Here is a 17550-nt window from a genome sequence, read left to right as displayed (position 1 = left end):
TGAATTTCCAATCGAATGAGCCTTTTTTGAAGTTTTTACGACAACGCCTTCTATAAAAACCTTATATGCCCCCAGGGCATAACTTAAAACCCTTTCCCCCAAGGGTTTTGGGGGAGTGTCCTCCTCAAAAACATATTTTCTATCTGGAAATCAACTACGCTGAACAAAATGGCTGTCTCAAAATTTTGATTGGATGTGTTTGGGGGAATGATGGGCGTCGAGGGGGGGGCTAGTTGCCCTCCAATCACTTCAGACTATTAAAAAGGGCACTAGCCCTTGAATTTCCAATCGAATGAGCCTGTTTTGAAGTTTCTATGACAACGCCTTCTAGAAAAACCTTATATGCTCCCAGGGCATAACATAAAACCCTTGCCCTGAGGGTTGTGGGGGAGTGTCCTCCTCAAAAACATATTTTCTATCTGGAAATCAACTACGCTGAACAAAATGGCTATCTCAAAATTTTGATTGGATGTGTTTGGGGGAATGATGGGCGTGGGAGGCCAGGGCTAGTTTCCGTCCAATCACTTTCGACTATTAAAAAGGGCACTAGAACTCTCAGTTTTCAATCGAATGAGCTCCTGTTTAAGTTTCTACGACGACCCCTTCCATATGAAGTGCCCTGCTCTACAGTAAAAAAAATAACTAATAGTACATTGTGCCAACATCGTTCTTATATGCCTTCAGGGCATAACTTAAAACCCTTGCCCTGAGAGTTGTGGGGGACTGTCCTCCTCAAAAACATATTTTCTGTATGTAAATCAACTACGATGAACAAAATGGCTATCTCAAAATTTTGATTGGTTGTGTTTGGGAGAATGATGGGCGTTGGGGGGGGGGGGGGGTAGTTGCCCTTCAATCATTTTCGACTATTAGAAAGGGCACTAGTCACTCCAATCTCCAATCAAATGAGCCCTTTTCGAAGTTTCTATGACAACTCCTTCGATATGAAGTGCCTGGGTACGGAGAAAAAAAAAAAAAAAACACATTGTGCCCACATCGTTCTTTGCTTAGGCAGCGCTGTCCCGCTGCCTATGATAGTAATTTCTGGTCGTTTCGAATTTGTATTTTAACAGGTATTTGTATCTGCTGAGCTTAAGTTTAAAATGACCTTTACTTTTCTTTGAAAAACTTATTTTCCGGAAAGTTTTTTTAAATTAATAAACCTAAAAAGCCAGTGTGTCTTGAATAACTGCTTGCTATCTTAGCAAAATATTTAGTGTCTTAATTTCCTACAAACTATCCACTAATATTCTTGATGGTTGATTTTCTAAACAAGTCATATTATTATACTTTTTACCTGAAAGGATGAAAGCCTCCAATAGGAAAGGGGGCATTTGCTTTTCATTTTGATTCTGATTGTTTTCTTTGTTAAATTAGTTCCTTTAAAATTAAGGAAATTGGTTTAATTTTTAGTTTAAATCTACACTAGGATTTGTTTCTTTTAATTTCAGAAGGATATGAACAAGAAAATACAACATGCCAAGAGCATACACTTTTCCAAGGAAACCATTACCAGACCAAAATAAACCATGCAAGTTATGATAAACACGGAATAAAAAAGGAAGAGAAAAGATTGTGCCAGTCAATGGAATAGTCAAATTAAAATAAAATTTCTTTGTTTACCTCCCAAGACAAAAACTAACACAATGACATAATTGTATGTAGGCCTAATGACTGTATAATAAGTTTTATGTAGCATAATTTGAATAAGCTAGTACCATCTAAATTCTTACAATCAGTATTTATTCTTATAATCATTATATATTTTGCAACCTTTCTAAGTTAGAGGAAACCAGAACAAATAATTATTTCGAACTGATTCTCGCTGTTGTTTACTTCTCTGAAGATAAATTTTTTAATTTTAAAACACTTTTAATGGTTTTATTGTGAGAGGATATACCCCTAAAAAATTGCAACAACAGAGGATGTATTTGTGTATAAGTGAAATATACAGAGTTCTTAAAACACTCAAAGGAATAAATATTTTGACTTTCTTATGATTTTTAAATTTCTAGACAGGTCTGCACTGGCCTTCACGATGCGTTACTGGAACTATCATCTTTTATATAACCTAAAACATTATACATGTAGGTCTTAATCTCTTACCATTTTTTATGTCAGTATCCATGTAATCCAGTGTTAATAATCCATAGATATAGAAAACTTCAAAAACTAAAAAGTATTTGCATAGATTCTGTATTAGGAGGTTTTGATAGGTCATGGCTTACCTTAGACTTTAGATCCTTCTGTGCCTCCAGAGGTACTTAGGATATCAAAAAAAAGTCGCCAGTCATCTCTAATTGCTTCAGCTGCACTGCCATCTTCACATTTAGTTTGGATTGATACAGTGAGGTGTAAGAGGTCAGCCTGGTTGCTGCGTCGTAGGGTGTTTTTGGGGCGTTCTTTTCTTCTGGTACCACGTGGCTGCCACTGAAGGACGACAACAACAGCAACCGTACAAGAAAATCGAAATATATTTTCTTGATTATTATCGCTTCTAATCAGTAGTTGTACCAAACCTATCCTGCTCAAGTCATCCTCAGGGCTATACTGTGGTGTTTATCCTTCCCATAGTATAGTGCAGACGGTTTGATATCATCTATTTTCCCTTCTTATTTTAGTTTTATATTTGTGTTTAAAGCTTTTTCCAATCGGCAATGTTCAGAAGCCCTCCAAAAAAAAACGTCCTCCCAGATCCCAAATCAAATTCCATAGTGAAAGATACCCATCCTGGCTGGTCAAGCACATTATCTGAAAGTTCTAATGATGGCTCCGATTAGGAGAATAGGACAATGATAACTGTAGGTCCTAATGCAACCATAAATGATGATAATGGGTTTCAAGAGGTCCTCTCTAGAAGCTCTAAAAAAAGGAAAAAAATCTCCACAATGAAAAGCATTTCCCCTCTCCCTGCCCAAGATCCTCCCTCCAAAAACTTACGAATTTACCTTAAAATTACACCCACTACCCCCTTTGAAATAAAACTGATCACTGCAATAAGAGTTGCAATTTTTAAATTGCTAAAATCAATGTTCTCTCTTAACATTAACCGTGATGGATCTCTGCTTATAGCTGTAGAAGATCAGAAATCAGCAGATACAATAATTAACCTTAAATCCCTTCTGAATATCCCAATTATTGCATCTAATTGGAACCCAAAACAATCACCAACAAAAATTGTAGTTTATAATGTTCCCCCAGAGATATCTACTCAGGAGTTAAAAGAAGGCCTCTCAGATAGGGCTGGAAACACAATCCCAGTTGAGGATGTTACCCAACTTGGAAAACCTAACTCTACTGGCCTAAAAACTAGTAGATCCTTCTTATTCACACTAAAGGATAAAATTGATATCCCAGAAAAATTATTCCTATTTGGGCAAATCAAACCACACAAGGAATACAAACCTAAGCCTATTCAGTGTCAAAAGTGTTTCAAACTGGGACACACGACAAACAAATGCAATGAAATTCTCCAAGAGTGTAGTAATTGTAAATCTTTCCATCCTAAAGAGCTGACAACTTGCAAAAACACCCAGCCTACATGCATCAATTGCAAAGGTCCACATGAATATACAAATATATCATTATGCCCTGCATACAAGAAAAGAGCTCTAACACTACAAATATCAACAGAGAAGGCCATCACATACCCCTTTTCAGAAATGGAAGCAAATTCTGCCCAACAATACCAAATAAAGACTGTAATGAAACCAACCAAAACCCCCAATTCAACTGCCCCAAATGCTTCAAGCACCCCATATAAAACAACATCTTCTAAGCCCCCTAGCTCAAATCCCTATCAGAAGGAATCACCAAGCCAGCAAGCCTTGTTTTCCGGTGAGATGAGGCCAGCCTGGCCCTCCCTCCCAAGAAGAAACAAACCAGAAACACTACCTGGAATCAATCCCTTAACCAACAAACAGGATGCACTACCAAAAATGCAATCCCCAAATATATGCTTATTCATTCTAAACTGTAATGCAGTTCAGGCCATGAACATACATCAACTACAGAAAACAAAAATTATTGCAGAATTGGCAAAAATCTACATCCCAGATGATGTGCTCATTCAAGCAAAAAAAGACCTTGCTTTACTTTTAACAAAGCTGAACATTGATACACAGTCATATGAAGAATAAATCAACAATACAACATTTATCAATGCTCCAATGGAATGTAAGATCACTCACAGAAAATAAGCTAAATGAACTAATATCATTTATGAATAATAATTCCATTAATATTGCTTGCCTCCAGGAAACTCATTTAACCCAAAATCAACAAATTAAGTCTCTGGGATACACTATCCTGAGAAAGGATAGATCTTCAGAGAGAAAAGGAGGTGGTGTAGCTTTATTAGTTAATAATAATATAAAATTTTGTGGCATCAATTTTCCAGATTTTGAAAATGATGTTGATGTAATTGGTATAAGTGTTTGGCTGAATAATTTAAAAACCTACATAATAAGCTTTTATAACCCTAATGGCCAAACTTCAGATGCCAAGGATTTCTTTAATTATATAAATAATTCTAATATGTTAAAAAACATCATTATTTGTGGTGATTTCAATGCCCACAGCCTTTTGTGGGGGAATAAACCAGCAAATAAAGCTGGTAAATTTATTGAGCATATGATTTCAAATAATAATGAATTAGCTGTTGCTACCCCTCCAAACCTAAATACATATTTTAACCCCAAAAGTGCCAAATTCTCCACAATTGACCAACAAATTGTGTCTTTAAATTTTTTGAACAAAATTTACATAAACAAAATTGATAGTCTGTGTACAGACCACTTTGCTATAGTTTGCTCCCTAAATGAACCTGCTGAAACTTCTTCTCATACTTCCAAATATATCAATACTAAAGCAAATTGGTCTATTTTCCAAAATAAGCTAAATGATGAAATTACAAGTTTCACCCAAAGTTCATGCATTTCTAACACAACAGTTGACACACATGCTGAAGCCTTGACATCTTTACTAATAAATACAGCTAATCATGCTATCCCCAGGACAACACCTAAGAAAACATTCCCTAAACAAATTCCTAAAGCATGGTGGACAAATGAGTGCCTAAATAAATGGAAGATAAAAAAGGCAGCTAGGACAGAATTCATAAAAAAACCAACACCTAATACCTATTTAAAAAAATTACAATCATAATATAATATAAAAAGGAATATAATATATGATAAATATAAATACTTGAAAAATTTTGAAAATAATATCTAAAGAGAAATTCAGGAGAATATTATAAATAAAGTCATAAGCCACATATATGGGAAAAAGACTTCTCCCAACCCACTCCTGTATGAGCTTATACATAATAATACCCATTATGATAATGATATTGAAAAGGCTAACCTATTTGCAACTCTTTTTGCTAATAAGCTAACATCAAACAATCAAAGCAATCTGTCCACAATTCCTATGAACCCTAGTTACCAACCACGCCCAGGATCCGAGTACATAACTAATCCATTTTCAATCCAGGAATTGAATAATGCAATACATCATATTAGGTCCAAAACTAGCAGCAGCTATGACAATATACACCCTACATGGATAAAGAATCTCACACCTTCATACAAACAAGAACTGCTAAATTGTTATAATCACGCTTGGGCATCCTCTAGGTTCCCCAATATATGGAAATGTTCGTCCCTCCTACCAATCCTAAAGAAAAATAAACCAAAAGATAACCCTGAGTCTTATAGGCCCATAATGATTACACCTGTGATGGGGAAAATAATGGAGAAAATGATTTATCACAGACTCCTCTGGTTTGTTGACAAAAATAACATGATCCCACACACTCAAACTGGATTCAGGAAATACCACTCCTCAACAGATGCTTTCATTTTGCTAACAAATGCAATAAATGAATCTTTCTCAAAAAATAATATCCTAGTGGCAGCTTTCCTTGATTTTGAAGGAGCATATGACAATGTGAACCACCAAATCCTTTTAAATAAACTTGCAAACCTTGGAGTACCTCCCAAGCTAGTATCCTTTATTAAATCCTTCATAGAAGTGCGAAGTTTCATTGTTTGTGTTGGTTCAGCCTCTTCACCCCAAAAGACAATATCCAAAGGCCTACCTCAGGGAGCAGTCCTCAGTTGCCTCCTTTTTGCCCTATATCTCTGGGACATGAACCTAACACACACTAATCTACAATATGCTGATGATCTGGTGCTATGGTCATCTGGCAACACCTTTCAGATAGCACAGTCAAATCTGCAAAAGTCACTTTTCCAGTTTGAAAAATTCTCTCAACATTCAGATTTACCCATTGCACCCACCAAGTCAAAAATAATCCAATTTCACAGGAAGCGAAACCATGTTAATGCAAAACTAACTCTAAATAAAACAACTATTCCAGAAGATAATAATATTAATTACCTAGGTCTCATGCTTGACCAAAAACTTAATTTCCACCTCCACATTTCAAACACAATAAAAAAATGTTATAGAAAAGCAAATATACTAAAAAGACTTCTTTCCACACCCTGGGGTTGTAAGGAGAAAACCTTACTCCAGTTTTATAAATCACATATAAGACCCCATATTGACTATGGGCTCATTGTCTATGGTGCATGTGCAAAGACCCAGATGCAAAAAATTGAAACAACACAAAATGATATAATACGTCTCATATTTGGTCTTAGGAAACCCACAAGCACCAAGTTTCTGCTTATGGAGAGTGGATTAACAACAATAAGGGAGAGACGTAGCTTTCTCTTGATAAAAAATCTTACAAAAATTGAATCAAATAGCTCACACACATTACATAATTGGTTAAGAAATCCAGCCATGTATAGAGGTATTGCAGATGAGTATGCCAATATTCAAAAGAAGTTCCCTGTACCAGCAAAGTCTATTGCACCTACTTTTCCCCAATCCCCTCCATGGAATTGGTCATTTCCCATAATAAATACTGAATTTTCAAAATGGAATAAAGATTTAACCCCCATTGCTTTTGTCCAGAAAAAATTTGCAGAACTTAATACAATTACCTATAAAAATCAGTCCCAAATATTGGTTGATGGGTCAAAAATAAATGAGAAGGCTGCAAGTGGTGTTTTCCTTCCTCACCTGAAAATTCCAATGGGCGAGAGATTATTTAATAATTTATCTATAATGTCTGCTGAGTTAAATGCCATAATCATGGCATTAGAACACCTTAAGCAAAACCAATCTTTGATTGAAAATTCGAATAATATTATCATTTATTCCGACTCTTTATCAAGCCTTGAGTTGCTGGCCTCAGCTCCTCAATATAAGTTGGACATTGACACTTATCATTGTCTCAGTATTATTGATAATCTTGCTTCAAGTGGCATAAAAACTTACTTTCAGTACATTCCTAGCCACTCTGGCATAAGTGGTAATCATCAGGTTGATGAAATAGCAAAAAATGCTATAAATATTGACCAGCCAAGTGGGAGACCAATCCCAATTAGAGATATTTACCGATGGAGGCTATCAGATATTAATTTTAATAAGATTAATCCTATCCTTTCCCCCTTTCCCAATAAGTATCTTTCTAAAATTTATCATAGAATTCGTTCTGGAACAAATGGACTAAATTTCCTTGCATTCTCATATAAGCTTTCTAATTCAAGTGGTTCAATTCCCCTGTCCCCTCTTTGCAGGCATTGTAATATGAATAATGAAACAATTGACCATTGCCTATTTGAATGTAATATGCTGACGTCTGCACAACATACCTTGCTTTCTAAACTGTTAAAATACTTCAAACACCACAAAATCCCACTATCAGCCAAGAGCCTAGCCAACTATACCTGCACACAGAGTATAGAAATCGACATCTATCGTCTTATATTTGAACTCCTAGAGTCGAAAGATCTGTTGAAAGATATCTGAATATATCTAATAATTATGAGGCAATCAAGCCAATAGCTCTGTAGCCCACAGAGTGTAGCAAAAGGAAAAGGGCTAAATAATGTTACTGAAAAGCCCACCTGCTCTTAAATAGAAGAAGAAGACCTTCGGTAGTCGAGTTTCAGACATGCGGATCACAATTCCAAGGTATCTCCACTTCCTATATTTGATCACTTTGGTTACCTGTGGCTGAAATCTCATCTTTTGTATAGTACTGTTTGTCATTATCTGGGGTAACTGGATATTTAGAATGTACCTTCAATGCATATCTTCTAACCCGAGGAGTTCCTAGTCAAGTATTTATTATATATGCCATGTTTAAGAAATATTGCAGTATCAAGAATCTATTGTTTTTGAGCAGCCTCAGCTTGAGTCGGAAAGAGTGCTATTAGCATTGGAAAATTATAGACGATTTCTTTAAAGATTATTAGCAGAGCCGATTTTTAGTTTGACTTCTCGCTGACACGACCCTGAGATATAGATGGTCCTTTCTAAATACTTGAACTTCAAGACCTCCTCTGTCGTCTGGTTATTGCCTTGTAGGTTGAGTTGAGATCCATTGCTTGCCATACTTTTTGTTTTGTTAGTATTTATCTTAAAACCAATAGGTTTGGCAGCGTCCCTTACTTGGTTAAGGCAATACTGGAGCTTTTGTTTATAGGACTCTAGGAGGCTGATATCGCTAGCAAAATCGACATCTCCGAGTCTCTTAATATGCAACTGGATCCCATGTCCATCGCAGGTACGGAGAATATAATCAATGATAAGAATAAATAGGAGTGGTGATAGCACACAGCCTTGTTTCACCCCTGTAATGATACGAAAGTAACGAGTACTCCCGTCACACGTCTTCACGCAGCATTCTGTGTCTTTGTAGAAGGTCATGGCTAACCACATCAAAAGCCTAAGAACCAGCAAAGTCACACATACTTTATAATTACTGCACAACTGATTAGTAATAATAGTTGCTAGACACCTGTAGTTTTACAATTTTTGGATTAAGTCCTTAAGCCCCACTGTCCCAACCCAGTGTACAGGTACCTAATATCTACATTGACTGTACCTAGGAAGAAAATTAGGTGTATTTTTTTGTTGTAGTATGGAAAAAGTCTCCTATGATTCGAATTTCTCATTTCTAGGTAATCATTCAAGGCTTTAAAAGCTATAGGGAGCAAACAGTTGTTGAACCATTTCATCCCAAGCATAATGTTGTTGTTGGCAGAAATGGATCTGGAAAAAGTAATTTCTTTTATGGTAAGTCATTAGCCTTTTCTCTCCTTAATGTTTGTAGATATTACAGTAACAAATTAAGGTTAGGTATCTATCATAGATTATTATATAAAAGATTATCATAGATCATTATAAGCTAATTTGTTGTTATAAATTTTGAAGGGATTGTGATTAATTCACCTTATCTTAGACCCTCCTGTGCCTCCAGAGGCGCCTAGAGCGTCGTGTAGGAGTCTCCAGACTTCACGATATCTGGTGCGGTGAGCACATCTTCCAACTGGAGATGCAGGAACGTTTTAAGGGAGTGGAGATCTGGCTGTTAAGTGTGGCATAGTGTGTTTTTGGGACGACCTCCTTCTAAATCCTACAGGTTGCCACTGGAAGATTGCTTTAGGAGTTCTAAGCGCTCCCATTCTTAAGACATGGGCATGGTATTGCCATCAACGATGGCAGATGATACAAGAGGCTGGTTGGTCATTTTTTTGTATCTCAACATTTGTGACTTCATCTTTCCAGTGTATATTAAGGACTCTTTTGAGACATGCATTTTCAAAGGCCAGGATCCGACGCTCTCACTCTCCATTAATATGCCGTGATTCAGCTGCATATGTTAGAATCAACAGGACATTGCTATCTGGAGGGATATGTGTAGACCTTCACTTTAAAACTAAAAGAAGATATATGTAGATATGGCTGTATTATTACTTTTCTATAATCAGTAATTTCATTTAGTATCATTCCTAGGCATATTTAGCATTCCTATTTACCCTTTCAATGAACTACAAGCTAGTTTATATTATACGATACTGAAAAGTTGTGTTACTTTAGAAAGTAAGCTAAATTCAGAACCCCACTGACTAGTTTATAGTTATGATTTGAAAAATGGTTTTACAAGGCCAACTACCGAGGATCAGGGGCTGTAATGAGATGAGTTTCATTAGATCCTTTATGGAATCACTCAGAGCAAATAAGATCACAATTTCTGTATTCCAAACAGCTATTGGATGAGAAATTGTGATTAATGTTGCTGCATCAGTTCAAGGATTATTTGTTTGTAACTAAGGTTGGGTGTAGAAGGTAAACTGTCAAATTTTGGTCAAGGCACCCAGATCTTTGTTAGGGCAGGATTTTACAAAGCAGCCTGCTTATTTATGCAGTACTGTTGACTTCTTTTCTCTAAATGCTGAATTTTGTAGCTTTTAGCAGTATAATAATAATGCTGTCTTTGAAAACACTTCAAATGCAACAAGTGGGCAATGATAAATCACGAGAAGAAAAAGAGAAAAAGAAAAGGGAATAAAAAGGTACTTAAACAAAAGCAGCAACACAGTAACTTCTGAAGAAAAAAGAAGAAAAGGACACAAACAGAAAACTTAGGATGTAATCCAGGTTTAAAAAAAGTTACTAAAACCCAACTCTGTTCCAGCTGGCATTGTTGTAATTGATGGAAAACAGAAAATTAACTTTGCATTTATTTTTTGTATTAACTTTCACTAAAGATACTTAACGGGCATCTTACGTGGTGTAAAACTCTCTCCACGACATTAACATCAGATTGAAACAGATTGAAAATACTATTATAGTGAATGAGAAATGGATACAATCGAACCGTGTGAAGATTGTCCCTTTATAAGCCTAGTAAGCCCTTTGTTAATGACTGTTCCTGGTGGTTGTTGCTTTTAAGAAACTTGTGTAGTTAATGCAAATTTACTATGGCTCACAACCTGGAGTGCACCCTCAGACTAGCAGACTTGTCCATTAGTGTACTGGAACTGCCAGTTTTATTTTGCTGGCTAAGAAGTACTTCAATCGCTAAATTCGGGCTAGCTTGTTTTTCAGTGCCAAATTAGGAAGCTATTTCATGTCCATGATGGAAATTTTAAAGGTACATGGCATATTGAAAAAAAGAATGGATTTCATACTTTTTATGCTTTGCTATGAGTTTTCTGAATGGAGCTCGGTATAATATGTGTGGTAGATCGAAAGCATTGTAAATAATTGCCAGGAGTGGAGGGTTGAATCTGTATATAGACTTATCAATAGAAGCATTGAAGCCAGAAATTTGCTCTTCAAGATATGTAAATAGAAGGGAGCAGATATATTGTAGAGTCATCTATTGGTACCCCCAAGATAGATGATTTGTCAACTAGATTGACTAAGCAATTGCCTAGTATAATACTCATTGAGAAGCAAAAGTCTCAACTTTTGGCAGTTCAATCTCAGACCTAAATTTTTGTAACTAGACAACAGATATGAATATGTTTTTGAAGGTTAGAAATAGAGTCTACTAAGATTTAGTATGTCATTAGTGTATTAAAACAATGCAATGTCAACATATTTGACAGTGCAAAATGAATGACAGCTATCTTGTGGCTTGACAATGAAGTTATTAAAGAGATTAGAGGATGAAACTAACCCTTAACAGACACCTTTGTTGACTGGGAATAAGTTTTATCACGGGGTCAGAAATTGAATAGGTTTCAAGAGCTTTGGTAATTGTGAATACAATAGATTGTTAGGAATGCCCCTATAATTTAACATAAACTCCATTGTATTGTTTTCTAGCAGTCATTTAACTATAATATGTTTTCAAACATATATTGACATACCTAGACACATGGGGGGTAGAGAGAACCCCCCAGCCTTGGGTTGGTCAGAAGTATCCCCACTCCTCCAAAATTAGTGACTTATTTTTTTCCTATTTCAATCGCCTCCTCCCCACCGATAGTTGTGTAGATTACCACCTAAGGATGTAAATTAATTATTAATGTATATCTGTGCAAGAAGGAAACTTATTATTGGGAACTTAGTTCTGCATTGCTTTTTTTTTAAATCGCCATATCAAACCCTTTTTTCTTAGCTTTCATAAAAGAAGTGAGGTTTTGAGAAGATTTTATTTAAATGAGCACAGAAGTAACACTTAATAACTTATTAATTTGAAATAACTTGAAAAAAAAAAAAAAAAAAAAAAAAAAAAAAAAAAACCCACAGAGAACAACAATGTAGGGAAAACATGAATGGTTTGCAATTTTTGGTATCATTCAATTATGCAATACATCCTGGAAAATTGGGGAGCATTGTAATGCGATTTAAATTTGTTTGCTAAAGCCTAAGGTTGTCAGGTCTTGGATTTTTCTAGCATGGTTTGGAATTTTTTTTCCTTTTTTTTGCATTTAACAGCTCAATAGAAGCTGTTAAATTCTTAGCCTACTATTACAATAGTTAGTATCTGCTAACTATTATTAGGAAGATATGGAGGTAACTGTACTTGTTTATGTTTCTTAATATCTCTTGTGGAATTATAACTATTAAGTAGCAGAAGTTATGTATTATTGCTGTGACAATATTGCTTTTTCTTTCATTAGAAAATATTACCAGTCTTAATGAAACTGTTAGTGCAAAACCATAAAAGTTAGAAAGTTGAAATGCATGACATTGGGAGAAGCCTTGCTTTCCATCTTTAAAGAATTATTTCGCTACCAGTTATTATAGAACTCATGAAAGTTGTAAAAATAATTTAAGGATTGTATTTTTCGTCTTTTGTTACTGAAGGAAAAATATAGTCCTTAATAAACCGTAAATAGAAAGGAAACAGTTGCATCCTTGTCAAACAAGACCCTTGATATTATGATATTTGCCAATTTGGCAAAATGCCAGAGCTGCTAAAATTTCCTTTGGTAAGGCATTCATGGGGTTGCATTCATGTATGTTTTTTAAACTCGGTGATTTTTCACCACGTTGTAATCTTGATCCAATAAAGAAACATTGTTTTCTAATATCATATGTTTGAATTTGCAGCAATTCAGTTTGTTTTAAGTGATGAGTTCAATAACCTACGACCTGAGCAAAGGCAAGCATTACTCCATGAAGGCAATGGGCCTAAAGTTATTTCAGCTTACGTGGAGATAATTTTTGACAATTCTGACCAAAGACTGCCGGTAACTTTACTTTTATTTCGAGTTCTTCTTCTTCTTCATCATTTTGTTGTCCTTTCTTTTGTTCTTTTACAACTTTTTTAATACTTTATTTGTAGCACTAAATTTGGTAGAAATACATAAAAAGCCTATATATGTCACACCAAAAACATAAAATGCAAAAATACCTAGTGGTGTCAATTGGGAGTGAGGAAGGAGGGGGTATGTACCAGCTCCTCTAAATTATTTCGCCTCCCTCGGATTTTGAAAATACCATTTTCTTCTTTCTTTTCTTTTTTTAGGGGGAGGGGGATGTTTTCGTCGAAAAATGCGGTTTTTTGTATTTTCGTTGATAAAATTAGAATAGACGACGTATTTAGAAAAGTACATAAAATACAAAATGTAACATACAAAAATACATACAAAATTTATTTTGAAAATACATTTTGCCCCTCCTCCTTTAACTTTCATGAATTGACGCTACTGAAATTATCCTGATACAAAGAAATAAAATAAATAAAAAAGAAGAAAGAGCTATGTGAAACTATATCATATATAATTTGGTCATATTTAGGATTAAAATAGAAATGAGAAATGCCATCTTTCGGTGCCCAACTCATCATGGTGCAGGTATAACCAAAGTTCTATTTTCATAATGGTTGTACGAATGCTTGATCAACAAAGTGCTCCAAACTTTTTGTAATTTTAGAGGGTTGGGGTGAGAAACTTTTACATTTGAATTTTATAGTCTAAATTCTCATATTTTGCTTTTTTTTTCTATACAGCTTTTCCATGTACGAAGTTCCGTTATTGTTTTTTTTTTTAGCCCTTATATTAGTATGCTAATTTGGCCAATGATTTTTGGGGAGAAACTGCTTTATTTAACAATACATATGTGGTTTAAGAAATTTCAACCAATCCAGTCAGAGAGAAAACCATATTAGGGATTCTAAAATTTAGCAATGGCTGGGTAATGGCTTTGCCTCTTTTTGAATTCTTGATCAGCATGCCTAAGACTCTGGGCAGGCATGCCTTTCCAAAAACTGACCTGACAAGTATGTGTTCAATAAGAGAGTCATGCATACTCCTGCCATTTACCCGTGCCCCAGCCATTTAAACATTTGCCTCTCAATTACTTGGACTATCTGTCTTGACTTTTCTCTGTCCTACAGTTACCCAGCCCAGTCTTGACACAACCTATACAACCTATTGTAAAATACTTGATAACTTCAATTCAAAATCAACGGACTCGGTCGAGGCCTTCGGCCTCGACCTCGTTTCTCTGTCCTACAGAGAATGTAGGACGGATTCCTAGTGTGAATCCGTAATGACTGTTGTGTATATGTAATCTATACAATATTTACTATATGTGTAACATTTAGAGTTCCAACCGAAGGATTCCTGCTTAACATCTATCTTAGACAACAAACATTCTAACTAATTTAGACCAGAATCATGAAAAAAAAGAAGAAAAAAATCGATATCCACACATGTCTGTACAGGCTCATTGAAAAAGCCTAATTCTTGTACAGAGTGTCTCAGGAAGATTAATAGCTATTCTAGACCATGACAGAGGAGACTTTGTGCAAAATAAAAGCCTTGGATAATTATGCTTTCAGTTGTCACTGGTTAGGGAAAGGAATTGTTTTAATGTTCCCTTTTTTATACCAAAGATAAGATTTCTATATAAGAAAATTTACTTGTGCAATATCAGTCCTAATTTATTATTTAAGAGTATTCCAAGTTAGCATAAAAGGTTCAATACTTCTCACTGTTCATTTCTTTTCGATGATTCATATTTAATTTATCATGGAACGATTTCTGCTATTCACTTTTTTTGTCAGTGTAGTGAGCAGCTCTAGTCCTAAAGTAAGCTAAATGTACAAAAATAGGGAGTTTAGGAGAACATACCCTATATAGAAATCTTAAAGAAAGATTGTTCATTAAGTTAATAGACAATACAAAGGAAAAGGCTCGACCATATAATTCAAAAGTAAAATACGAGGAAATTAAAAATAATCATGCTCTTCTTTATTTAGTAATTTTGCTGTATGTTTTAGCTCTTTAACTTTGTTTCTATTATGAAATACTTTCTTTTATATTCTAAAACGAGTGAACAGTGTTATTTTGAGCCAATATTATTTGACACTGGTTTGTTTGTGAGTCAGAATATAGTACATGGGCATTCTCGCAAATTGATCTTGAGAGGGGGGGGGGGTAAGATTGCAAAAATTTTTCTTACTACGGTTGCAAAAATTTTTCCTATGAAGAGGGGATATTTTGTCTATGAGAGATACCATATTTAAGCTAAATATATAAAAAAGACGTGCTTCTTTCGAAGTATTGTTGGTTTTCTATGGGGGTGGGGGAGTGGGGGTGGCGGAGGATAGGAGAGGGTTAAATGCATTGAAAGTATTTTTCCTCTCCACCCTTGTCCTTGACGTCGTATGACTTTCAATTCTTGCCTAATTTTAGATTGAGAAGGAAGAAGTAGCGTTGAGACGCGTAATTGGTTCAAAGAAAGATCAATATTTCTTAAACAAGAAACTTGTCACGATACCATATTTAAGCTGAATGTAAAAAAAAACGTGCTCCTTTCGAAGTATTGTTGGTTTTCTATGGGGTGGGGAAGTGTGGGTGGTGGAGGATAGGGGAGGGTTAAATGCAATGAAAGTATTCTCTCCTCTCCACCCTTGCCCTTCACATCGTATGACTTACAATTATTGCCCAATTTTATCACTTCAGATTGAGAAGGAAGAAGTAGCGTTGAGACGTGTAATTGGTTCAAAGAAAGATCAATATTTCTTAAACAAGAAACTTGTCATGCTACCATATTTAAGCTGAATGTAAAAAAGGACGTGTTCCTTTCGAAATATTGCTGGTTTTCTATGGGGGTGGAGGAGTGGGGGTGGTGGAGGATAGGTTAGGGTTAATTGCATTGAATGTATTCCCACCTCTCCACCCTTGTCCTTGATGTCGTATGACTTTCAATTATTGCCCAATTTTAGATTGAGAAGGAAGAAGTAGCGTTGAGACGTGTAATTGGTTCAAAGAAAGATCAATATTTCTTAAACAAGAAACTTGTCACAAGGACTGATGTTTTGAACCTACTCGAATCTGCTGGTTTTTCCCGATCAAATCCATACTACATCGTAAAGCAAGGAAAGGTAAGCACTTGATCAATCAAATAAATAAATTTCAGTTTTAACATTTTTGCCATTTTAATTTGATCCTAGTTGTATCATGCCATGTAAATTCTGGACAGACGTCTCTTTCGTGGTACTATTTACTCAATTTATTAACCTTATTTTAAAAATATTAATTGCCATATTACTCTAATTTCTACGTGGATTCATTAGTGAACAAGAAAGGCAATTGTAATATTTGGAATTTTTTTTATAGGAAAAATCCTATAAAAAGCTGTGAAGTAGAAGTTCATACCTCTGAGACAATTTTAGAATAAAAGCTAATTACCAAATCTGGTTGCTGCTAAACTTGTTTTGGTATAATTCTAGGCTTGATCTTTACTTGCATGCGGAATTGTAAGGAAATCCCATTAAAATCGAAAAAAAAATTGCATTCGCGGTTTTCGGATTAAATTTTGTAAGAAATATTTCCTAGAAATTTTGAAGAAAAATCAGAATTTTTTATATCAGGGCTCAAGCAATTAATTACGGTCTACGCGAGCCTAGTGTTAAATACCCCAAGGAAGTTTACTTTTAGAATTAGGACAGTTTTGATTTTGAACTGTACTTGAACCATTTAGTTGTATAGGAAAATATGATTCTTTTTTTATCTTCTTGGATAACTCCTGAAAATTTTGCAAACTAAACAAATTTTTCTTCGCTGTTTCATGATCCCTTTAATAAAAAATCTTAAATTTCCATGTCTTACCATTCAGACCACTGCACATTCAGACCAGTGGCTTCAGACTACTGATCACGATAAACAAAAATGGTACATTATTTGTCGAGTTTATTAGAGTTAACTTATTCCTTCTCTTTAGCTGTTATAGTAGATATTTTAGAATATAACAAATAATGTTACAAAAAAAGAGAATGTTTCTTTAACTAGTGTTTTTTTTTCTTTTTTTTTCATTTTTTTAGATTAACCAAATGGCAACCGCACCAGATTCATATCGCTTGAAACTTCTTCGAGAAGTGGCTGGAACACGTGTTTATGATGAAAGGAGGGAAGAATCTCTTGGAATTTTAAAGGGTATCCTTCTTGTACTTTTAATCTTTTTTAGATGAACTCCTTTCCACCCAGTGTTCATCGATTTTGTTCTTTGTTTTTAAACTGAACTCTATCAAAGGTTAAACTTGGGTTTCTACCCTATATTTCCACATCATGTCAGTTGGTGGTTTCTGTCATTTTATAATATGTCTTTTAATATTTTGCGCTCTCTCTCTCTCAATATATATATATATATATATATATATATATATATATATATATATATATATATATATATATATATATATATATATATATATAT

General features: G+C 34.9%; 1 protein-coding gene across 1 annotated transcript in view; it reads left to right on the top strand.

Annotated features, from left to right (window-relative positions):
* Positions 1 to 17550, top strand: part of SMC3 (structural maintenance of chromosomes 3) — a 123570-nt gene that overhangs the window by 13663 nt on the left and 92357 nt on the right. The window contains exons 2-5 of the mRNA XM_089088295.1: positions 9048 to 9162; positions 12937 to 13076; positions 16061 to 16219; positions 17159 to 17270. Of these exons, the coding sequence (XP_088944421.1) occupies positions 9048 to 9162; positions 12937 to 13076; positions 16061 to 16219; positions 17159 to 17270 (526 nt within the window). The remainder of the gene's footprint in view (positions 1 to 9047; positions 9163 to 12936; positions 13077 to 16060; positions 16220 to 17158; positions 17271 to 17550) is intronic.

This window comes from Artemia sp. Qi Xiang Cuo, chromosome 4 (genome assembly GCF_049724085.1).
Source record: "Artemia sp. Qi Xiang Cuo chromosome 4, ASM4972408v1, whole genome shotgun sequence".
Taxonomy (NCBI): domain Eukaryota; kingdom Metazoa; phylum Arthropoda; class Branchiopoda; order Anostraca; family Artemiidae; genus Artemia; species Artemia sp. Qi Xiang Cuo.
The sequence above is the reverse complement of the archived record's forward strand: the minus strand, read 5'-3'. Positions and strand labels throughout refer to the sequence as shown.